At 64.5% G+C, this 24382-nt stretch overlaps 1 protein-coding gene across 4 annotated transcripts in view; it reads left to right on the top strand.

Moving 5' to 3' along the window:
- Positions 1-3488: 3488 nt before the first annotated feature.
- The window catches only part of PLEC (plectin), a 180879-nt gene continuing 159985 nt past the window's right edge, over positions 3489-24382 (top strand). For 3 of the 4 annotated variants that reach the window (XM_037891746.1, XM_037891743.1, XM_037891741.1), the window contains exons 1-3: positions 3489-3672; positions 9617-9657; positions 10823-10948. In XM_037891746.1, coding sequence (XP_037747674.1) covers positions 3513-3672; positions 9617-9657; positions 10823-10948 — 327 coding nt within the window. In that variant the 5' untranslated portion in view covers positions 3489-3512. Of the gene's footprint in view, positions 3673-8567; positions 8715-9616; positions 9658-10822; positions 10949-24382 lie in introns of those variants that run through there. The other variant, XM_037891748.2, reaches the window with a different exon arrangement.

Here is a 24382-nt window from a genome sequence, read left to right as displayed (position 1 = left end):
AGTTTTTCCTAATATCCAATCTAAACCTCCCCCATTGCAACTTGAGACCATTACTCCTCGTTCTGTCATCTGCTACCATTGAGAACAGTCTAGAGCCATCCTCTTTGGAACCCCCTTTCAGGTAGTTGAAAGCAGCTATCAAATTGCCCCTCATTCTTCTCTTCTGCAGACTAAACAATCCCAGCTCCCTCAGCCTCTCCTCATAAGTCATGTGCTCTAGACCCCTAATCATTTTTGTTGCCCTTCGCTGGACTCTTTCCAATTTATCCACATCCTTCTTGTAGTGTGGGGCCCAAAACTGGACACAGTACTCCAGATGAGGCCTCACCAGTGTCGAATAGAGGGGAACGATCACGTCCCTGGATCTGCTCGCTATGCCCCTACTTATACATCCCAAAATGCCATTGGCCTTCTTGGCAACAAGGGCACACTGCTGACTCATATCCAGCTTCTCGTCCACTGTCACCCCTAGGTCCTTTTCCGCAGAACTGCTGCCTAGCCATTCGGTCCCTAGTCTGTAGCGGTGCATTGGATTCTTCCATCCTAAGTGCAGGACCCTGCACTTATCCTTATTGAACCTCATCAGATTTCTTTTGGCCCAATCCTCCAATTTGTTAGTCTCTAAGGTGCCACAAGTACTCCTTTTCTTTTTGCGGATACAGACTAACACGGCTGCTCCTCTGAAACTTTTCTTTTTATGTTTGTGGATGTGGCTATGGTGATTTCTCAGCCTGATGCCTGTGTGACGAAGTGGGACTGTTCTTAATGTTTCATCTGAATAGTGTGGGGGTGCCTCAGTTTCCCCTAGGCAGTTCTTAAGTATCTAGGGGGTGGGATAAGGGTGTATGATCATTGCAGAGCCCTAGAGGGCAGGTGTGTGCAGGGGTCTATACCCAGAGAAAGGCCGACACCCTGTTTCCTGGCAACTGATGGCCTGGGCCCTTCCCCCCTGCAAGGTGAGAGCTAAAGGGTTGGAGAACAAAGGGATCCGGTGACCTCCTGGCCCGGGAAAGGGACAAAGCCCAGAGGAGGAGGGGCTGGAGAGAGTTTCAGTTTGGGGCTGGCTGGGGACGAGGAGTGAAGTGCAGACGGGGTTGTCTGGCTCATTGCCCCTCTAAATGGACCCGGCTGAGGGGTCCGGTTCTCTGCACCTACAAGCTCTGTTTTAGACCATGTTCCTGTTGTCTAATAAACCTTCTGTTTTACTGGCTGGCTGAGAGTCACGTCTGACTGCGGAGTTGGGGGGCAGGACCCTCTGGCTTCCCCAGGACCCTGCCTGAGCGGACTGGCTGTGGGAAGCGCACGGAGGGGCAGAGGAGGCTGAATGCTCCGAGGTCAGACCCAGGAAGGTGGAAGCCGGGTGAGCTGTGTGCCCTGCAGACAGGCTGCTCCCAGAGAGGAGACCTCAACAGAGTCCTGCCTGGCTTCATGGGGAGCAGGTCCAGAGCATCGCCCAGGGACTCCGGGACAGCTTGGTTCCCTGCTCTCTTGTTACCCACAGACTCCGTGCTTGCGAGAGGGTTGCCAAGGGGTGGTGGTTGGTGTCCCAGGTTGCTGGGTGGGGGCTCGAGCTGGTTCTATTTTGAACCTGCCCCGGCATTAGTTGCTGCCGACTCCACCTGGCAGGTGGGTTACACCTATCTGGGGAACAAATATTTAATCACAGGCGGAGAAAGGGCTGACGTGGTCGGAGGCTGGAAGCTGAAGTGAGACAAATTCCGACTGGAAATAAGGCGTAAATTTTCAACAGTGAGAGTAGTTAGCTCGTGGGCCAGTTTCCCCAGGGCCCGGGTGGATTCTCTGTCACCGGCGACTGTCAGATCCAGACTGGCGGGCTGGCTAAAAGCTCTCCCCTAGCAGTGATCTGGGGCAGGTCTCTGGCTGTGTGACACGGGGTCAGCCCGTGGTTCCTTCTGGCCCTGAAGTCTGGAGCCTGGGGGGCTGTGCTCGAACCCGGGCTGCCCCGCTGCATCATAAGAACATCAGAGCGGCCAGACGGGCTCAGACCCAAGGTCCATCGAGCCCTGTGTCCTGTCTGCCGACAGCGGCCCATGCCCGGCACCCCGGAGGGGGTGAACAGAGCAGGCCATCGTCGAGGCAACAAGAAAATATCACTCTGGGCTGTGAACAATGGTGCACCCTGAGCCCTCTGGCTTGGTTCTCCCCGCCATGGACGCAGCAAGGGGATTCCCTCACGGCAGTACCTGTCTACACCAGGGTGCTGCGGCTGTGCCACCGTAGCCCTCACGGCACCGACATGCCCAGGGTACCCATGGGGAAAGCTGCTGGCTCCAGGCAGGGGCTGGCACCGCCTCTGTTCACACTGGGTGGGGCTCATCCTTCTAGGGAGCTGTGGGGCCTGGGTGCTGGATCCCCAGGGCCTCTACCCTGCCAGCAGCTCCGTCCCCAGTGCACTGGGCCCCCCGCAGCCCTCCGGGACAGACGGCTGCGGGACAGTGCCTAGCCACGGTGACACCCATTTGCCCCCAGCCAGAGAGCAGGTGGGTAGGAAGAGCAGCCCTATTGGCTGTGGGGTCTGGCCATGGGGGAACTATGGCTCGGGGGCCCATGGGCGACGCTCAGCAGGGAAGGGCATTCAGTAAGGAATGGAGCATGGTCCCCAGGAAGGCGATGCTCTGGTGAGGAGCGGGAGTAGCCGGGAGCTCCCCCATGGTCAGCCCTCCTGCCCCCCCCACAGCACCCCCTGCTGGGGGAGGTGGGGCTGGAGCAGCCTGGAGATCCCCCATGGTCAGCCCTCCTTCCCCCCACCCCACAGCACCCCCTTCTGGGAGAGGTGGGACTGGAGTAGCCGGGAGCTCCCCCATGGTCAGCCCTCCTGCCCCCCCACAGCGCCCCCTGCTGGGAGAGGTGAGGCTGGAGCAGCCCGGAGCTCCCCCATGGTCAGCCCTCCTGCCCCCCCCACAGCGCCCCCTGCTGGGAGAGGTGGGGCTGGAGTAGCTCAGAGCTCCCCCCACAGTCAGTGCTTTGCCCCGCTTCCTATAGAGCCCCCTGCTGGGAGAGGCTGGAGTAGCTGGGAGCTGCCCTTCAGCCAGCCTTTCTGCCCCACTCCCCACAGCGCCCCCTGCCTGGGGAATAAGGAGGCGGCGGCAGGGCTATCCTGGGGGCACGGGGAGCTCTGCCAGGCTGGGAAAGGTGAGTGGGGAGGGCTGGAGCCGTGGGGGGCGAATGAAGGAAGCAGGGACGGAGAGGGGTGTGAGGCCCGGGGGTGGGGGAGGCTGAGCCAACAGCTGTCTGTAACCACATACCCTGCTGGCCGGCACCCCCACGGCCCCCCAGCTGGGCCCCTCCCCACCAAGGGTTACCAGCTCTGCGCTGGGGCCTGGGGGGGCGGGGGCTTGGAGCTGTGCCTCGCACCACTGTGAGTCACGGGGAGGGGCTGGAGCACATCTGGAGCACATCTGGCCCTCTGCAGCGGGCGGGGATGGCAGGGTTAACGGGGCTGGGCTCTGCACACACACAGCGCCACGCAGCCGGCCAGGCAGTGCCTTAGCATGTCCCCCCTGGGCCCGTGGGTGCCGAGGGACCCTGCGTGGCTGCGCGTGGCCTGGGTCGCAGCGCTGGGGCTGGGCTCCGTCTGCATCTGGGTCCTGTTCCTGGTGTGCTCCCTGTGGGGCCGGCAGCCTGTGCGCCCCGGGGCCCAGCCGCTGGCAGGTAGGTGCGCTGGGGCCCCCCGTCCTGCACCCGGCCAGTGTCTGGTCCTGCTCTGGGCCAGGGCTCAGTGTGACCCCGTGTTGCTAGCACAGGCCATGGGGGGCCTGACCCAAGGACCCCCGCCCCCCATTACAGACTGTCCCTAGCGACACTGCGGGCCTGCCCCCACCCGGACGCGCAGCAAGGAGAGTTTTACTCTGAGCCCCGCGGTGCCAGGATCAGGCCCTGAGAGGGGCCCGCTGGCATGAGGCTGGGTGCACATTACCCAGACCACGGTTGTCGCTGGACCCAGCTGCCTCCCCACAGGCCGGCCCTCATCAGTCACCCCCAGCCCAGCCCAGCCCGGCCCTCGTCACCCTGACTCTGGCCTGGCCCTTGTCACCCCCAGCCTGGCCCCATCACCCTGACTCTGGCCTGGCCCTTGTCACCCCCAGCCCGGCCCTGTCACCCTGACTCTGTCCTGGCCCTTGTCACCCCCAGCCCGGCCCCGTCACCCTGACTCTGGCCCTTGTCACCCCCAGCTCGGCCCCGTCACCCTGACTCTGGCCCTTGTCACCCCCAGCCCGGCCCTCGTCACCCCCAGCCTGGCCCTGTCACCCTGACTCCAGCCCAGCCCTTGTCACCCCCGACCCAGCCCTCGTCACCCCCACCCAGCCCTGTCACACTGACTCCAGCCCAGCCCTTGTCACCCCTGATCCGGCCCTTGTCACCCTCACCCAGCCCTGTCACCCTGACTCTGGCCCGGCCCTCGTCAGTCACCCCCAGCGCAGCTCAGCCCTCATCACCCCTGACCCGGCCCTCATCACCCACAGCCCTAGTGACTCGAAGCCCAGCTCTGTCACCCCAACCCTCGTCACCCCCCAACCCGGCCCTGTCACCCTGACTCCAGCCTGGCCCTCATTAGTCATCCCCAGCCCGGCCCGGTCCTTGTCACCCCGACCCGGCCCTCATCACCCCTTAGCCCTCATCACCAACTCCAGCCTGGCCCAGCCCTTGTCACCCCCAGCCCGGCCCGGGTCTCCTCACTCCCAGCCCAGCCCTGTCACCCCCAGCCCCCGTCACCTCCCAGCCCAGCCTGGCCCAGCCCTCGTCACCCCCAGCCCAGCCCTGTCACCCCAATCCTCGTCATCTCCAACCCGGCCCTGTCCCCTGGACTCCAGCCTGGCCCTCATCACCCCCAGCCCAGCCCAGCTCGGCCCTCGTCACCCCCAGCCCTCATCACCCTGACCCCAGCCCTGCCCTTGTCACCCCCCAGCCCTGTCACCCCAATACTTGTCACTCTTGACCCGGCCCTGTCACCCTGACCCCCGTTCGGCCGTTATCACCCCCAGCCCTTGTCACCCCCAGCCCAGCCCAGCCCAGCCCTCAAACACCCACCAGCCCAGCCCTGTCACCCTGAACCAGGCCCTTGCCACCCCCAGCCCGTCCTTGGCCCATCCCCCCAGTCCTTGTCAGCCCCTGCTCCCCCAGGCCTGAAAATACCAGTAGCTGCCATGGCAGCCACTCGTTAATGTTAGTGCTGTGGCAGCGCCCAGCACCCCATCTGGATCGGGCCTTGCCACGCCGGGCACCAGAGGCGCACGCAGACCCGACCCAAAGCTCCCAGCTGGCCTCAGAGACAGTGTAGGAAGAGAGTGCGACAGGGGCTGGGGAGGTGGGTGGGACACCAGGGACACAGGGGAAGGGAGGTTTGAGGGCAGCACCGCCTGTTATTATGGGGCGGTGGGGAATCCCCGCTCGGGACCGCCTGTTCCAGTGGGGAACCGCTGGGATGGGTTCTTGGCTGCCCCACTCCCGCAGAACAGGGTTAAAAGCAGCCCTGGAGAGGGCTGCGGCCGGGAAGGGGAGTGAAAGCAGCGGAGGGCCTAGCTGACCACAGGTGTGGCCGGCCCAGCCAGGCCACAGCTGGCCCCATAGAGGGGCTGCGAGCCAGGGGCTGTAGGCGTCTCTCTCCAACCCTGGAGGGGGAAGGACCTGGCTGCCGGGGAGCACAGGGCACCTGGGGCAGAGCAGTGCTGGGGAAGGGCGAGAGGAGCTGGGGAGCTCCAGCCTAGCAACTCCCCAGGCTGAGGGCTTGATGAAGGCCAAAGCGGGCACTGGGGTTGGGAGGGGCAGCCCGGGGTTAGGCCGAGGCAGCTGGTCCAACCCCCTTGCCAGTGCTAAGTGGCCATCACAGACTGCAGTTTGCCCCGGTGAGTGGGGGCAAGATGAAGACTGGCAGTAGCCACTGAGGCAAGGTGGGCATAGAGGGTTGGGGGTCCCCTGGGGAGGGGAGACCCAGAGTGTGGGGGTACTGTGGTGGGCAGAACCCCAGGGTAAGGGGCACCGGGGTCTGGGAGGGACATGGGGGCCTGAGCCAGGCGAGACACCAGCCGGCAGAGGGAGCTCCGTATGCTGGAAAAGAGCTAATTCCCAGGCAACCGGCAGGAGGCGCCGCACCAGTGGGTCCTTGATCTGCTACAGCCCTACCCTATTTAACATCTTCATCAAGGACCTTGAAGAAACCGATGTGAGGCAGCAGGGAGGGGGGAGTGTTGACCTGGGAATGTGGCAGGGGAGTTTCACTGGGGATGGGAGACCTGAGAGCCTGTAACCTGAGCCAGGACGGGGAGGGGGAGGTAACACCTCTGCCCGGGAAACTGGACAAAGGCTGCAGGAGGGAGCTTGCTGGGGGGGTTTAGTTTCAGTTTGGTGCTGGGTGGTGGAACGCAGGGAACCCCAGGGCTGGGGTCTAAGCTCCCTGACCCCGAGAAGGACTTGAGTGAGGTGTCCTGGTTGTACCCACAAGCTCTGTGTTAGACTGTGTTCCTGTTGTCCAATAAACCTTCCGTTTTACTGGCTGGCTGAGAGTCACAGTGAATCCCAGGAAGAGGGGTGCAGGGCCCGGACTCCCCCACACTCCGTGACAACCATAAAATCAGCACTGATAAAGTCTGCAGCTAACACAAAGGTTGGGGGAGCGGTGGGGAGGACGAGTCACTGATCTCGCTCTGGGTGGCTTGGTAAGCTGGGCGCAAGCAAACAGGATGTGTTTGAATAGGGCTAACTGTAAACGTAGCCATCTAGGACCAGAGCCTGCAGGCCATGCTTACAGCCGGAGGGCTCTATCCTGGGAAGCAGGGACTCCGACAAAGGTTTGGGGGTTGTGGTGGATGATCAGTGGAACATGAGCTCCCGGTGTGATGCTGTGGCCAAAAGGACTAAGGGGACAGGGGAATCTCGAGGAGGAGCAGAGAGGTTATGGTACCGCTGCATGTGGCCCTGGTGTGAGTGTGCTGGGATCCTGGGTCCAGTTCTGGTGTCTATGACTCAGGAAGGATGTTGATAAATTGGGGAGGGTTCAGAGAAGAGCCACGAGGGTGATTACAGGGTTAGAAAACCTGCCATACAGTGAGACACTCTGGGAGCTCCGTCTCTTTAGCTTAACAAGGAGCCGGTCAAGGGGCGTTGGGATCCCAGTCTGTAAGTACCTGCACCAGGAACAGAGATTTGCTAATGGGCTCTTCAGGCTAGCAGAGGAAGGTGTAACCGGATCCAATGGCTAGAAGCAGAAGCTAGACCAGTGCAGACAGGAAAGGGGCTTACGTCTAACAGGGTGGGTAACCAACCATAGGAACAGTGTCCCAAGGGCCGGGCTGGATTCGCCAGCACTGGTAATTTTAGAGTCAAGACGGGACGTTTTTCTGCCCTGCTTTGAAGCAGGGCTGGAGTAGTCAGTTCACTCATTTGCATAAAATATTACCTGGGGAGTGGCAGGAAGCCTGGCAGTGGTGCAACGGTTTCCCTTGTTGAGGGGGAGGGGGAAAGACGAGAAGCTGTTCTGGGTTACCTTTGCTTTTCTAGCCTGGCCCCAGGGCCCTGCCCCACCCTCTCCAGCTGCAACCAGAACCTGGGGACCTGGCCTGGGCTCTCTCGGTGCCAAGTTTATGACCCCTTAGCACAGCACCTGGGGCGATCAGAACGCCACACCCCCAAGTAAGAGGGACAAGTCTGCCCCATCCCATCCCCCATCTGTCTCATCCCTGCCTTAGTGTCCTTATAGCCCTGGGCTCTGGGGCAGACGCAACCCCCTTTGCACACACCCCCGCCCACCTGAAGGGCAGGTGCTTGTGTTCTGTCATCCACCAGCCAGAATGGCAGCTTTCAATAAAGCCAGCTCCAGCACCGTGCCCGGGCACTGGGCAGCACCAGCTCCCAGGAGCGCTCCTCCCGCATGGCCCCGAGCCATGCACTGAGCCAGCCTTTTGCACAGCACATGGTTGTGGGCTGCGACATGCCCAGCTGAGATCACACCTGGGAACTGGCACCCCAGACCAGCCCAGCTTCCCACTGCAGAGCCCTTGCTGTGATGTGCGGAGCGGACGTCCCGTGACACGGGCACTGCTGCAGGCCAGAGCTGCCGGGTAGCGGGCGGGGCGCTGGGAGGACGCTCAGGGCTGTGGCTGACTTACCCAGAGCGGCCTGGCTGTTCACTGACCCCAGCTGGGGAAAGCAGCGGCTCCAAGCAGACCTCCTTCCTCCGGCACGCGCTTGCTGCGGGACGGGTGTGTATGGTGCTGGGTGTGGGGCGAGGAAAGCCTGGATGGCAGTGCGCCCGGTTAGCGCAGGCATGGTTCCCCGTTTGCTCAAGCAGACGCTGCAGCAGCCTTCCCCGCTCAGCTCCCTGCCTGCCCCCGCTGCTGCCCACAGCCCTGACAGGCTGGTGCTCCTCCCTGGCTGGGGGCGCTGGGGGGGCGGCTCTGGAACTGCTGCCCCCTCTCAGCATGGGAGCAGCTAGGCTGGGCGGGGGCGGGGGGTGGCTCGCTCTGCCAGGGTGTCTGCTCCCAGGCGTTAGTGTCTGTGGCCGTTTATCTGTGTGCACAGGGGGCCCCGGCTTCCTTCCAGGAGCTCCCAGCACGCCCTGCGGCTCCAAGCCCGGAGCAACGCAGCAGCCCAGGGCAGCCAGACGCGGCATCAGGCCAGTCAGAGCCCGGACCAGTACGGGAGATGGGGCCGCGCTCCAAGCCCAGGGTGCAGTGTGAATCCAGAGTTGCTGCGGGGGGGTGAGTCCGGATCCACCCCGTGTCCCTGAGAGCAGAACCTGCTCACTGGGGCAGGGGTAAGAGATGCCACGGCCGGCGCCGCTCAGTGCCTGTGACCACAGGACGAGACGCACTCGCGTGGGCAAGCGCAAATGCTCATGTGGGCACATTCTGGCACACAGAAAGCGTCAGGTGGGCACCCTGGCGCACACACAGACATGCGCTGGTGCACACAGACACTCACATGGGCACATGCTGGCTTGCGTACTCGTGTGGGCATGCACTGGCACAAACACCGTCAGACCGGCGCTCGCAGTGGGAAGCTGCTGCAAACAAAGCCCTCGCAGAGGCATGCAGCGCCCGGGGAGGGAATGTCTGGATCCGGTGCTGGGGAGACCCTGCCTGTCAAACAGGGGACCCAGAGTCCGGCGCGGACAGTCAGCGCGAGGAAGGGGAGTGTTGGCTCCTGGGGAGTCTGATGGGGAGCGGTGTGGTGTGTGGGGCAGTGCAGGGTGTGGTGTGTGTGTGGGGCAGTGTGCTGCGTAGGGCGGTGCAGTATAGGGGGTGCTGTGGTGTGTGGGGCAGTGCGGAGTGGTGTGGGGCAGTGTGCTGCGTAGGGCGGTGCAGTATATAGGGTGCTGTGGTGTGTGGGGCAGTGCAGGGTGTGGTGTGGGGCAGTGTGCTGCGTAGGGCGGTGCAGTATAGGGGGTGCTGTGGTGTGTGGGGCAGTGCAGGGTGTGGGGCAGTGTGCTGCGTAGGGCGGTGCAGTATAGGGGGTGCTGTGGTGTGTGGGGCAGTGCGGAGTGGTGTGGGGCAGTGAGCCATGTAGGACACTGTGGTACCATCTCAGGCACTCTAACGTGGGTCTGTCCCCCATGTGTCCATCTGTCCGTCCCTTGAGACTGTGTTTGCCTCTTTTCCAGGCAAGCAGTCGGGAGGTGGGAGATCTCAGGCCAGCTCGGAGGTAAGAGTCGCGTCCCCCCCCCCGGCCCCTGGGTCCTGGGGAGCCATTCTCCCGCATCGATCGATAACGTACCGACCTGTGTCCCGGACGCGCCGTCCCCGCCTCTCCCACCCCCATCTGGCCACACGGTCACTGCCGCACTCGCTCGGTCCCTCCTCACTCCCTGTGCCATCCCTTGTCCCCAGCTCAGCTCAGCTGCTGTGTCCTCGGCCCCCTGGACAGCAGCTGTGGGGAGCCCCCCTTCGACTGTCTGCAAAGCACCGCGTCTCAGGCCTGCCTGCCGATCCTCCCAGAGCCGGTGCCCTGCCACGAGCAGGTCTGCGCCATCCCGGGGCAGGGCCACGTGCGCTGGGACCTTTGTCCCGGCTCTCGAGGGGCCCACTCACAGGCCAGCGGGGCAGAGCCGGGCGGTGAAAGGCGCCTATTGTCTGGGCTGCTAATGAGGGAAGTCACTTCAGCACCGCGCCAGCGGCTGGCCCAGCACAAAGCCCTTCGCTGGGAGAGAGTGAGTGGCTGGGCACAGCCTCCCTCGCAGCCACGGCACACGGCCGCCCGCTCCCAGCAGGGCGCACCAACTGGGGGCGCTCCCGGCTTCCCCAGCCCGGCCTCTCCCAGCAGGGGGCGCTGTGGGGAGCCAGGCACGGCACCGGCTGGGGGGTGGGGGCGAGCTCCCGGCTACCCCAGCCCGGCCTCTCCCAGCAGGGGGCGCTGTGGGGAGCTGGGCATGGCACGGCACCAGCTGGGGGCGAGCTCCCGGCTTCCCCAGCCCGGCCTCTCCCAGCAGGGGGCGCTGTGGGGAGCTGGGCACGGCACCGGCTGGGGGATGGGGGCGAGCTCCTGGCTACCCCAGCCCTGGCCTGTTCCAGCAGGGGGCGCTTTGGGGAGTGGGGCAGAGCACTGGCTGTGGGATGGGGGGGAGCTCCCAGTACCTTCAGCCCCAGCAGGGGGCGCTGTGAGGAGCGGGGCATGTCACTGGCTGGGGGAGAGCTCCCGGCCTGTTCCAGCAGGGGGCGCTGCAGAGAACATGCTGGTGTCCTGTGCTGTGGGAGCCTGCCGGCCCCGGGGTCATGGCAGCAGGGTGGGCTGGGGCTGGCTGGGGAGCCCGGGGCATCCTGGCTGGGACTGACGAGGCCCCTTTGCCTTGTTTCCGGTCTGTCGCCTGCAGAAGAGAAGGAAGAAGGGTGCGAAGCAGAACCCTGCTCCCAGCCGGCGGGAGCAGCCCCAGAGAGCACGGGGGCCACTGCACAAGGAGCCCAGGAGGGCCAGCACACGCCTGGCAGCCCAGCGACAGGTAGGAGCCCCAGTGGGATGCTGTGGAGCATGGGGGCTGGGACCCCCATGATGGGGCTGGAGAGGGCACCCTGGCACCCAGGGCAGGGTCCCACGCCCCTCGGGTAGTGGCGCGCATTTCCCAGGTCCCCACCTCCTGCTCCAACCCTCCCGGGCTGCGGATGCTCCAAGGCATCCAAGGAGGGTCCAAGCCCCCCATGCCCTCTCCCCTCGCAGCCAGTGGTCCTCTCGAGAGTGTGGGTGGCCAGGGCCTGTCCCCCGCACGGGGCTCTCCATGCAGCCAGGACCCCTCTCTCATACCCTGCCAGGCCCCGCCTAGAGCCAGGCCGCTCCCCCCGTGCCGGGTTCCCCAGCTGGTGCCATTCCCCCTTTGTGGGAGGGGTGAATGCCGGAGCTGTGGTGTGGGCCGGGGGACAGTGGGTCTGTGGGGATTGGTGCAGCCTGTGGCAATGGGCGGCCTAGACCCTGCAGCCCGAGGAGGGCGCACGGGGAGGCAGGGTTGTGGAATGGACTTGGCAGCCAGGAATGGGTGCAGGTATTTGAAAGCCCCGGGCCTGCCCCCCTTGTCTCTCATGGCTGGGGCTGGAGACGGGAGGTGCCCCATGCTCCCTGCTCTCCGGGCCGGGGGCAGCGGTCGGTTCCCGTGGTAATACCTTCATTGGCACAAGGGCTCTGGGCGCCTCGGCAGCTGGGCGGGGGCTGCTCGCGGGGAGAGTGCCCCATCTCCGGTTCTGCCCCCTTTCGCCAGCGGAGGCCCAGGCTGTGCATTGTGACTGGGTCTGTGTTCCCGGGTGCCCTTGTTCCTGCCGAGGGGCGAGGGAATGGCCGGTCCCAGCCCCGCTCACCGCTGGCTCGGCAGCTGGGACCCGTGCCGCAGGCAGGGCTTGCTGGGGAGCCCGTGGGCAGCAGGGCGCTGGGTGGTGCATAGGTGCCGGGTGGGGCTGCTCTGACTGCGTCTCTGTAACGTGCCTCTGCTCTAGCTTCTCCCCAGTGTCCCTCGGGCTCCTGTTTGGCTGGTCCCCTCCCCGTGGGAGGGTGCTGCAGAGCCCTTTGCTGCGGCCTTCTGTCTGGGGAGCGTCTCCGCCCTGGGGTGACTGCCCCGTGACGCAGGGCCTGGAGCAGCAAAAGGCCTGGCTTGCGCAGAGTTTGCACTGGGAGAACTGGTCAGTGGTACAGTCCTAGCGGAGCAAGCCCTGCTGTGGGCGCAGGCACATCGGTCTAATGGCATCTTGTCTCAGTACAGCTTCTTCCCTTGCCGACAGGGAGAGCTCCCCAGGATAACACCAGTGTCCGCATAGCTGTGCCGCTGTAACAGAGCTCCTTCCAGAGGCGGGGTTGGGGGGAGGCTGTCACGGAGTCCCCGGGCAATGCTCTGGAACTGCTCCCCATGAAGCCAGGCAGGACTCTGGGGCAGTCGCCTTTCTGTGAGCAGCCTGTCTTCAGGACACACAGCTCACACAGCTTCCACCTTCCTGGGTCTGACCTCGGAGCATTCAGCATCCTCTGCCCCTCCGTGCGCTTCCCACAGCCAGTCCGCTCAGGCGGGGTCCTGGGGAAGCCAGAGGGTCCTGCACCCCAACTTCGCAGTCAGACGGGACTTTCAGCCAGCCAGTAAAACAGAGGTTTATTAGACAACAGGAACATGGTCTATAACAGAGCTTGTAGGTGCAGAGAACAGGACCCCTCAGCTGGGTCCATTTTGGGGGGCAGTGAGCCAGACAACCACGTCTGCACTTCACTCCTCATCCCCAGCCAGCCCCAAACTGAAACTCCCTCCAGCCCCTCCTCCTCTGGGCTTTGTCCCTTTCCCAGGCCAGGAGGTCACCTGATCCCTTTGCTCTCCAACCCTTTAGCTCTCACCTTGCAGGGGGGAAGGGCCCAGGCCATCAGTTGCCAGGAAACAGGGTGTCGGCCATTCTCTGTGTCCAGACCCCTGCACACACCTGCCCTCTAGGGCTCTGCAATGATCATACACCCTTACCCCACCCCCTAGATACTTAAGAACTGCCTAGGGGAAACTGAGGCACCCCCACACTATTCAGAGGAAACATTAAGAACAGTCCCACTTCGTCACATCTCTCCCCCCTTCAAGATCGAACTGAGCGGGGTCACTTTAGCCGGTGACCCGGGGAAGTTCAAAGCCACCAGCGTTCCCATGGATGCCCCAGCATCTCTCCCATTCCTTGGTGGGAGTTACACCAGGCTCTTCCAGTTTCACGCCCTCCCTTAGGTCGGGGGTGGTTGATAGCACTCGCAGGCTGCATGTGGGAAGGTTTATGCAGCCTGTGCCCTTTGGCCGCCCCCAAAACCCCAGGGGGTCAAACTGGGATTGGGTCTTTTCCCCAACAAGCTGGCCAAACACAGCCACTTGGTTATAGGACTGTTTAACTTTCTTAACAGCTTTCACTCCATCTGAGACCTTCTCAAAGCTATCCTCACTGGATCTTTCAACAGGAAAGTCAGTGGATCCATTCACAACAGAAAATTTCGGGCTGTTAGGAACTAAAACTTTCTTGATTAAATCACTTTCACACCCTTCAGTTGCAGTAAACTGCTTGCAAAGACTCCATGAGGATTCCTTTCCCTGGGGCTTTTCTATGCAAAAATTCACCCCTTACAGAAATTCTGCTCTTACCCTCTTTAACGAGGGCTTGCTCTAGAGGAACACTTTCCTGAGCAACAACAGACTCTTTCTGGGTCTCCCTTACATCCAGAATTACCTCTGGCCCATCCGGCGGATTCCTACACAATCCCCTTCCAGGCAAACTGACAGACTTCCTAGATAAAAGGTCAGAAGCATTCTCCTTCCCTTTGCCACACACAAGTTCAGGAATCTTTTCCTTCTTGCTACAGGTTTCCACTCCCTCAGTAGGTAACACAATCACATCACCTTCATGCTCTCCTTGTGCCCTGGCTAGGATCTCACCCTGATTAGACAGAGTTGCGACACCCTTTCCCAACAACACACTAGCAACAGGCAAAATACAAGCACCAGAATTGTCTGGGCTCTGGGATTTTATATAGACACTAACTGGATGCGACCTAGTTACAGGGCCATTCTCCCGAGCAGACACAAACTGAGGACCCTTCCCTTCCTGGGCTTTAGCTGAATCCAGAACCAACTCTGAGACAACTGCACGACCCTCAACCATCACAGGCTGAAAGGCCCCTTCCGTCTGCTCCACAGACAAAGAAGAGCCGGACACACTTTCTCCTTTCCCAGACACACAACTTGGGATCTCATTCCCCTTGTCCCAGCACACAAGGCTGGTCACAGACAACTGCTTGGAGATCAGGGTAGCTCCCTCCATAGGCAAGTCAATACCCCTGACAGACACAGGCACTTTTCCTTCACTGTCCCACTTCTCCACCCAGCTAACAGGTAAGGTCCAGGGACACTCATCTTCCACTCTCCTCACCTTCCCACCCTGCTGACTAGACACAGCATCAGCTCACAAGGCTGCCTAGGCTCAGCCAGACTTTCCTTACCAACACCTTGCCACTCCCCACAGATCCCCTGCCCTGCCTGTGTCTCCCCCAGCTCAGCTGGGGTCTCAGCTCCCACTGTGCTCAGCGCTGCCCTTGCTGTCCCAGTGGGGGTAGGCAGCGAGCTCGCTGCTTTCCTCACTGCATCAGAGCCAGCCTGAGCCCCCTCCTCGGTGTGCAAGGGGGGCAGGGAGCCCTGCCTGGTTACAGGCAGGCAGGTAGCCTGAGCCTAGCCGCTCCTCCCCCCTGCCAGCCAGGTCATCTGCATTTTCACTGACCATTTCCCTCTCCGCCGATTGGTTCCCTGGATTCAAATTCAAACCCTTGGCAGTTACCGGAGCAGGGCCTGGATCCTGCCCCAAAGAGACACAGTCGCCCCCCAACAGGGTCTCGCAGCTGGTGTCCTGGAGAACCCCAACGGCCAGCCAGCCCGACCCCTCCTGGGTCTGCACAGGGATCTGGGCCATAGGCAGGGCGAGGGGCTTCGTCCCTGGGACCCTCACCCAGGTCACCCAGCCCCTCAGCATCTGAGGCTGCACCACCAGGGGCCTGACAACAGTTCTCTCTGTCCCAGGATCTCGCCACCCCAGGAATGTCTCCCCATTGACCATCACCTTCTCCTCCCACTGAAGGTCCGAGGGGCCTGGCCCCAGGAAACTCCCCACAGACATATAGGTTGGGGTCAGGAGTGGGAGCCTGTCCACCTCCCCACCCATCTGGCTGACGGAGTCTATGGCCTTGGGACCCAGCAAGGGAGCTAGACACCGGGGCTTTTCCGCAGGGTCCCCCTGGTTCAAATCGCCAGCCTGCTCAAAGGCAGTGAGGTGGGCATCCATCTCCCCCCACTCCTTAACCAGGGGCAGCAATTTAGTCTCGAGGTTCCCTGCGGAACTGGCCCCCCGGGGTCTATCCCCACTCACCCCTGGGGGTTCCCCTAGGCCTCTCCGCTCCCCCACCGCCAGTTCATGCTGCTGCAGCTCTTTCTCGGGCTCTCGCTGTCTCTCACAGTCCTCTTGCTCTCTGGGACTCAGCTCCAATCCCGTCCGTCTCCGATCCCCGGATGGGGAACCCGATCGTGAAGACCCCCATCTGGTCGGGGACAGGAGTCTTGGGGATGCCTGGCTACTGCTCCAGCTGCTCCCAGATCCTGCTATAGCCCCATCTGGGGTCAGGAATCTGTCCCTTAGAGCGGTCATCCTCCTCCAGCTGCATGATTAACTCTGCTTTGGTGAACTTTCCAATGCTCAACCCTCTCTTTCTGCACAGGGTTACAATGTCCTTCTTAAGGAGACGGTGACAGGCCATCACTCTGCTGTTCCCAAGTTGCTGTGGACTCACAGGCCTGTGTGCTCTCAGCTCCCCACCGTTTCCAGGGAGAACCCCTGGTGTGCCAGCCCTTCTCGAGGTCACCCCCTCTTTGCCAGGGTCGAGTGGCAGACTCCTCCGCCCCTGGGACCGCTCGCTGCAATCCCCCGGGGGACCCTGTTACTGCAAAAGTCCTTCTCTCTCCCAGGGCCAAGCCGCAGGCTCCTCCGCCCCTGAGACTGCTCACCGCAGTCCCCAGGGGGACCCCATTACTGCACAGTCCTTCTCGCTCATCACACACTCCCAGGGGTTAACCGCCCCCCAAAACCGCTCCTCTCTGAGCCTTCAGCACGCCTGGTCCTCGTCAATCCCCCTTCGTTTTACTGCTCCCCCGTCACTTACTGCAGGAAGTGCCATCCACGGGGTGCAGTATATCCCACCTCTGCCACCAGTTGTCACGGAGTCCCTGGGCGATGCTCTGGAACTGCTCCCCATGAACCCAGTCAGGACTCTGGGGAAGTCTCCTTTCTGTGAGCAGCCTGTCTTCAGGACACACAGCTCACCCGGCTTCCCCCTTCCTGGGTCTGACCTCGGAGCATTCAGCATCCCCTGCCCCTCCGTGCGGTTCCCCCAGCGAGTCCGCCCAGGCGGGGCTCCTGGGATAGCCAGAGGGTCCTGCCTCCCAACTTCGCAGTCAGACGTGACTCTCAGCCAGCCAGTAAAACAGAAGGTTTATTAGACGACAGGAACATGGTCTAACACAGAGCTTGTAGGTGCAGAGAACGGGACCCCTCAGCTGGGTCCATTTTGGGGGCAGTGAGCCAGACAACCACGTCTGCCCGTCACTCCATGCCCCCAGCCAGCCCCAAACTGAAACTCTCTCCAGCCTCCCCTCCCCTGGGCTTTGTCCCTTTCCCGGGCCAGGAGGTCATCGGGTTCCCTCACCTTGCAGGGGGGAAGGGCCAGGCCATCAGTGGCCAGGAAACAGGGTGTCGGCCATTCTCTGTGTCCAGACCCCTGCACGCACCTGCCCTCTAGAGCTCTGCATTGATCATACACTCTTACCCCACCACCTAGAGACTTAAGAACTGCCTAGGGGAAACTGAGGCACCCCCACACTATTCAGAGGAAACATTAAGAACAGTCCCACTTCATCACATTGAGATGGGGTGCAATGTCTCTGGGGTGCAATGTGTGTGTGAGGTGCAGTGTGTGAGAGGGGGTGCAGTGTGTGGGGGTGAAGTGTGAGCGGGGGGCAGTATCAGGATGGAGGGGTGCAGTGAGTGGGGGTGCAGTGTGAGATGGGGTGGAGTGTGTGTATACATCATGGTTCAGCTATAGACACAACGGGACTCGCAGGGATGGCATCTCCTAGGAGGCAGTGGGAAGTGCCCCTGCTGCCTAGTGCCCCCTGCTCCGTGCGGCCCCCCGCCCCCCAAGCCATGCTGCCCTCTCGGCTACAAACCCGCCTCCTCTCGCTCTGGTCCCTGGCCTGGCTCCAGTCACTCTGGCGGGTGAGACCCTCCCATGCCCAAAGAGCTTGGTGCCCTGACACTCCCCCACTGCTTGACACCCACTGCCTGACATATACCCACACAGTGACACCCCTGCCTGACACACCCTGCCTGACACACACACACCCTGTCTGACACTCCCCCACTGCCTGACATATACCCACACAGTGACACCCTCCGCCTGATGCACACTGCCTGACACCCCACCCACTGCCTGACACCCACTGCCTGAGATATACCCACACAGTAACACCCCCGACTGACACACACTGCCTGACACACACACACAGTGCCTGACACCCCACCCACTGCCTGACACACACACCCTGCCTGACACTGCCCCACTGCCTGACATACCCCCCGCCCACTGCCTGACACCCCCCCGCCTGACACTCCCCCACTGACTGACATATCCCCTGCCCACTGCCTGACACTCCCCCACGGCCTGACACCCACTGCCTGACATATACCCACACAGTGACACCCCCCGACTGACACAGCCATATACTGACACCCCGCCACTATCTGACACCCCCCCCCCCCACTGCTTGACACCCACTGACTGAAATACACTCAGACACTGCCTGACAGCCCCGCACTGGCTGCCCACTGACATCTCCCAATGACTGACACCCACACCACACACCGCCTGACACGCCTCCCCGGATTAGCATGGGGCCCGGAGGGCTGTGAGGGCAGCAGCACAGCGACTTGGGGGCGGGAGGGGAGGTGTCAGGTCAGTGGGCTGTTAGATCACCCGTCTGGCCTCCTGCCTCGTGCCCGCCAGCGCCCCGGACGCCTGAGTCCAGCCCCCAAGTGCTGGGCTGGCCAGAGCAACTCGGCCCCAGGCGAGTTAGCTCCAGTCTGAGCTTGTCTAGCTTTGCGTCCTGCCCGGGCTCTTGCTCTGCCCGCTGGCAGAAGGCTCCTCTCCAGGAGGGTGGCTGTAGACTGGGCTGGTCTCCTCCCTTCTCCTGATGAGCCCTGCTGACGGCTTCTTTTCCTGCCCTCCAATCGCCCCTCCTAGCTCTTCTCTGAACCCCGCCCGGTTTGTCAACATCCCTGTTGAAGTGGCAACATCCGGACCTGAGCTCCCCAGGGCCATGCACCGCGTGCGTACAGCCTCCCCCACGAGCTGGTTACTGAGGCCCACAGACAGTACTGACCGGTGGGGGGCTGCAAACCCCAGTGAAACCAGAGCCAGGCCACGGGGGCTCGCCTGGGGAAACACAGCTGAGGGCAGCTGGCCTAGCGCTTCGGGTGGGGAGGACCCAGCACGCTAGGCTGCCCGGCGCTGGCCACCGCGTGCCTGGGGAGCAGCTAACGGGCAGCAGGAGTGGCTGAGAGTGCCGGGGAGAGGGCCAGCCCTGATGTTGCGGTGATGGACCATATAAGTACATCTGAGTTTCTGTTGGCAGATTGTAGCCAAAGAGACCGGTGTGGTTTTGGGGGCTGCACTCTCAGCAGCCCCCTGCAATAGGGCAAAGCCCAGGAATGATTGTAGGGAGCAGCCCTGGGCCCTGTGGGTGTGTTCCCCCCCCACCCCCGGGTGCGTGCAGGGGCTGGGGTTCCCCCTAGCTGGGAGGCTGTTCCCTGGGGTGGCAGGATTCAGGGTGAGTCTCTCTTGGGGGCTTGGCACAGCCCCTCTCTCCTATCGGGACAGGGTGTGGCGAGGTCTGGGCAGTCACGCTCCAGCTGCCCTAGTGGGGTTAGTGCCTGCCTAGGCAGCCTTGGCCCAGCTCTCTGGCCTGCGCAGGGTTAACCTCGGGGACCCGGGGGGGCGGTGTCTCTGGGCATGGGGAAGGTTAAGTCCCGAGGTCGGGGTGGGGTTCCAGAGGGATCTCTCCTCTCTCTGGGCATGGCGCAGGGAGGGTTAATGCGGCTTGGCGCTCTCCTGTCTGTGCATGAGGCCGATAGGCCCTGCTCTTCCGTCTGGCTGGGGCCAGCGCTGCTCTGGGCGGGGCGCGTGGGAGCCGGCTGCCGCCTCGTCCTGGGCAATCATGCATGGAGGGCTGGCGCTGAGAGATCCTGACATACCCCCCGCCCACTGCCTGACACTCCCCCACTGCCTGACATGTACCCACACAGTGACACCCCTGCCTGACACACACTGCCTGACACCCCACCCACTGCCTGACACCCACTGCCTGACATATACCCACACAGTGACACCCCCGCCTGACACACACTGCCTGACACCCCACCCACTGCCTGACACCCCCTGCCTGACATATACCCACACAGTGACACCCCCCGCCTCACGCACACTGCCTGACACCCCACCCACTGCCTGACACCCACCGCCTGACATATACCCACACAGTGACACCCCCCCGCCTCACGCACACTGCCTGACACCCCACCCACTGCCTGACACCCACCGCCTGACATATACCCACACAGTGACACCCCCACCTGACACACACTGCCTGACACCCCGCCCACTGCCTGACACTCCCCCACTGCCTGACATGTACCCACACAGTGACACCCCCGCCTGACACACACTGCCTGACACCCCACCCACTGCCTGACACCCACTGCCTGACATATACCCACACAGTGACACCCCCGTCTCACGCACACTGCCTGACACCCCACCCACTGCCTGACACCCACCGCCTGACATATACCCACACAGTGACACCCCCTCCTGACACACACTGCCTGACACCCCACACACTGCCTGACACCCACTGCCTGACATATACCCACACAGTGACACCCCCCGTCTCACGCACACTGCCTGACACCCCACCCACTGCCTGACACCCACCGCCTGACATATACCCACACAGTGACACCCCCGCCTGACACACACTGCCTGACACCCCACCCCTGCCTGACACCCACTGCCTGACATATACCCACACAGTAACACCCCCGACTGACACACACATCCTGACACACACACCCTGCCTGACACCCCCCTGCCTGACACTCCCCCACTGCCTGACATATACCCACACAGTGACACCCCCCGACTGACACAGCCATATACTGACACCCCGCCAGTATCTGACCCCCCCCACTGCCTGACACCCACTGCCTGACACACACTCAGACACTGCCTGACAGCCCCCAATGACTGACACCCACACCACACGCCGCCTGACACGCCTCCGCGCCTGACACTCCCCCCTGCGCAGAGACACACGGGCTGGCGCGCCCCGCTCCCAGCCACACGGAGCGCGACACGCGCGGAGACACCCCGCGGCGCGGGCAGCGGGACACTGCGCGCGCACGGGCAGCCGGGCACTGCGCGCACTGGCAGCCGGACACGCGCTGTGCGCGCACCCCACTGCAGGGCTGCAGCGCCGCCCCGCCCGCCGCGGCCCCCGCCCCAGCCCCGCGCTCTGCCCGGGCGCGGCGCGGCGGACCCGCAGGCGGTGAGTGGGTCCGTCCGCCCCAGCTGAGCCGGGGGAGGCGCGGGGCGCCCGGACGCGGCGGTGATGGGCTCGGCCCCAGGCTGGCCGGGGGGCGCGTGGCGGCAGGGCCGAGGGGGGGACCCCGCAGCCTGGCACCTGCCGAGGACAGGCCCGGGCGCGCAGCCCGCGGGGCGCGCAGCCCCCGGAGCCCATCCCCGGGGTCCCTGGGCTGGGAGACGCGTGGCCCCGGGCCCGCCGCCCCCCGCCCGGCTGCTCGGGCTCCCTGCCCGCCTCTGATTGGCGCCCGAGCCCGTGTCCAAGGCAACGGGGAGGTGCGAGTCTGCTCATCCCGCTGGGATGGAGGTGGCAACCCCCCCCCGCCCCCCCGAGCAGCCAGGCTGATGGGGCCGTGCAGAGGTGGGTCATGGCGCGGGGGACCTGGCAGGGATGTGGGCGGTCTGGGGGCTCCATGTGGGGTCAGGGGAGCCCAGGGAGCTTGGCAGGGACCTGGGGGCTCGGTGGGGGGGGCCCGGCGGCTTCACAGGGGTGTGGGAGCCCTGGGCCTTGGTGCTGGGGGGGTCGGCGGGCGGGGTGCCAGGGGCCCGGGAGCTCAGTGGGGTGTGCCCAGGGGCTTGGCAGGGGTGTGGGAGTGCTGGGGCTCTGTGTGGAGTCGGGGGTCCCAGGGGCCCCGGGGGCTTGGTGGCAGGGGGTGCCAGGGGGCTTGGTGGCAGAGGGTGCCGGGGGCCCCGGGGGCTTGGTGGCAGGGGGTGCCGGGGGCTTGGTGGCAGGGGGTGCCAGGGGCCCGGGGGCTTAGTGGCAGGGGTGTGGGAGTGCTGGGGCTCTGTGTGGAGTCGGGGGTGCCAGGGGCCCCGGGGGCTTGGTGGCAGGGGGTGCCAGGGGGCTTGGTGGCAGGGGGTGCCAGGGGCCCCGGGGGCTTGGTGGCAGGGGGTGCCGGGGGCCCCGGGGGCTTGGTGGCAGGGGGTGCCGGGGGCTTAGTGGCAGGGGGTGCCAGGGGCCCGGGGGCTTAGTGGCAGGGGTGTGGGAGTCCTGGGGCTCTGTGTGGAGTCGGGGTGCCAGGGGCCCCGGGGGCGTGGTGGCAGGGGGTGCCAGGGGCCCCGGGGGCGTGGTGGCAGGGGGTGCCAGGGGCCCCGGGGGCGTGGTGGCAGGGGGTGCCAGGGGCCCCGGGGGCTTGGTGGCAGGGGGTGCCAGGGGCCCCGGGGGGCTTGGTGGCAGGGGGTGCCAGGGGCCCCGGGGGGCTTGGTGGCAGGGGGTGCCAGGGGCCCCGGGGGGCTTGGTGGCAGGGGGTGCCAGGGGCCCCGGGGGGCTTGGTGGCAGGGGATGCCAGGGGCCCCGGGGGCTTGGTGGCAGGGGGTGGCCAGGGGCTTGGCAGGTGTGTGGGAGTGCAGGGGCTCTGTGTGGAGTCGGGGGTGCCAGGGGCCCCGGGGGCTTGGTGGCAGGAGGTGCCAGGGGCCCGGGGGCTTGGCAGGGGTGTGGGAGTGCTGGGGCTCTGTGTGGAGTCGGGGGTGCCAGGGGCCCCGGGGGCTTGGTGGCAGGGGGTGCCAGGGGGCTTGGTGGCAGGGGGTGCCAGGGGGTGCCAGGGGGCTTGGTGGCAGGGGGTGCCAGGGGGTGCCAGGGGGCTTGGTGGCAGGGGGTGCCAGGGGCCCCGGGGGCTTGGTGGCAGGGGGTGCTGGGGGCTTAGTGGCAGGGGGTGCCAGGGGCCCGGGGGCTTAGTGGCAGGGGTGTGGGAGTCCTGGGGCTCTGTGTGGAGTTGGGGGTGCCAGGGGCCCGGGGGCGTGGTGGCAGGGGGTGCCAGGGGCCCGGGGGCTTGCCAGGGGTGTGGGAGTCCTGGGGCTCTGTGTGGAGTCGGGGGTGCCGGGGGCTTGGTGGCAGGGGGTGCCAGGGGCCCGGGAGCTTGGCAGGGGTGTGGGAGTCCTGGGGCTCAGTGTGGAGTCGGGGGTGCCAGGGGCCCGGGGTCTTGGTGGCAGGGGGTGCCAGGGGCCCGGGGTCTTGGTGGCAGGGGGTGCCAGGGACCCGGGGGCTTGGCGGCAGGGGTGTGGGAGTCCTGGGCCTCTGTGTGGAGTCGGGGGTGCCAGTGGCCTGGAACCTTGGAAGGAATGTAGGAGGCCCGGGGGCTTGGTTGCAGGGGGTGCCAGGGGCCCGGGGGCTTGGCAGGGATGTGGGAGCCCTGTGGGGTGAAGCCCGGGGCCACATCCTCTGCTGTGGTGTTGCAGCATCTGCTCCATGGGTGCTGGGGGGCAGTGGGGCCTGGTGGGTGCCTAGCTGTAAGGTGGCATGAGTGAGGCAGCTAGGGAGCCATGACTAAGGGGCTCTCCCCACATCAGAGTCCGTGCCATGACCCCTGCTCCTTGGCTTCGGCCTGGGTTGACGCCGTGTTTCCGTGTGGGTTGCCGTAACATGGCTGTGAGCTGTGACCGCTGGGCACAGAGCCAGCATCCTGGTCTGGCCTCACAGATCGGGGCCTGCACTCAGGGATCCTGCACCTGCCTTCTCTATGCCAGGCAGCCTCTGCCCAAGGGCAGTGCTGCCTTGACAGGAGGGGCTGCAAGCCTCGGGGAGCCCTGTGGCCTCTGCACCAGAGACCCCCCGCCCCAGGGACAGTGTCCGTGCAGCAGGGAGGCGTGCGTGGATGTGTCCGGGCCCGTCTGTGGGTGTTCCTGGGAGATGGAGCGCTTCGTGGCAGCAGCTGTGCGAATGTCGGAGAAAGCCTGGGCGAGCCGCGAGCACTGCTGCAGGGCTCAGTGCGTGTGGGGGGCTGCGGGTGCGGGGCTCAGTGCGTGGGAGTGTGGGTGCGGGGCTCAGTGCGTGTGGGGGGCTGCGGGTGTGGGGCTCAGTGCATGTGGGGCAGTGTGGGTGCGGGGCTCAATGCGTGTCGGGGGCTGTGGGTGCGGGGCTCAGTGCGTGGGAGTGTGGGTGCGGGGCTCAGTGCGTGGGAGTGTGGGTGCGGGGCTCAGTGCGTGTGGGGGGCTGCGGGTGTGGGGCTCAGTGCATGTGGGGCAGTGTGGGTGCAGGGCTCAGTGCGTGTGGGGGGCTGCGGGTGCGGGGCTCAGTGCATGTGGGGCAGTGTGGGTGCAGGGCTCAGTGCGTGGGAGTGTGGGTGCAGGGCTCAATGCATGTGGGGGGCTGCGGGTGCGGAGCTCAGTGCATGTGGGGCAGTGTAGGTGCGGGGCTCAGTGCGTGTCGGGGGCTGCGGGTGCGGGGCTCAGTGCCTGGGAGTGTGGGTGCAGGGCTCAGTGCGTGTGGGGGGCTGCGGGTGCGGGGCTCAGTGCGTGGGAGTGTGGGTGCAGGGCTCAGTGCGTGTGGGGGGCTGCGGGTGTGGGGCTCAGTGCATGTGGGGCAGTGTGGGTGCAGGGCTCAGTGCGTGGGAGTGTGGGTGCAGGGCTCAGTGCGTGTGGGGGGCTGCGGGTGTGGAGCTCAGTGCGTGTGGGGCAGTGTAGGTGCGGGGCTCAGTGCGTGTGGGGGGCTGCGGGTGCGGGGCTCAGTGCGTGTCGGGGGCTGCGGGTGTGGGGCTGTAGGTGTGTGCGGGTGGCCATGGGAGTTTGGGTGCAGTGGGGCTGTGTGGGGCCATAGGAGTGTGTGTGTGTGTTTGGGTGCAGTGGGTGTTTGGGGCTGTAGGTGTGTGCGGGTGGCCATGGGAGTTTGGGTGCAGTGGGGCTGTGTGGGGCCATAGGAGTGTGTGTGTGTGTGTGTGTGTGGCCGTGGGTGTTTGGATGCAGTGGGGCTGTAGGTGCGTGTGGGTGGCCGTGG

Source organism: Chelonia mydas, chromosome 2 (assembly GCF_015237465.2).
Source record: "Chelonia mydas isolate rCheMyd1 chromosome 2, rCheMyd1.pri.v2, whole genome shotgun sequence".
Lineage (NCBI taxonomy): Eukaryota > Metazoa > Chordata > Testudines > Cheloniidae > Chelonia > Chelonia mydas.
The sequence above is the reverse complement of the archived record's forward strand: the minus strand, read 5'-3'. Positions and strand labels throughout refer to the sequence as shown.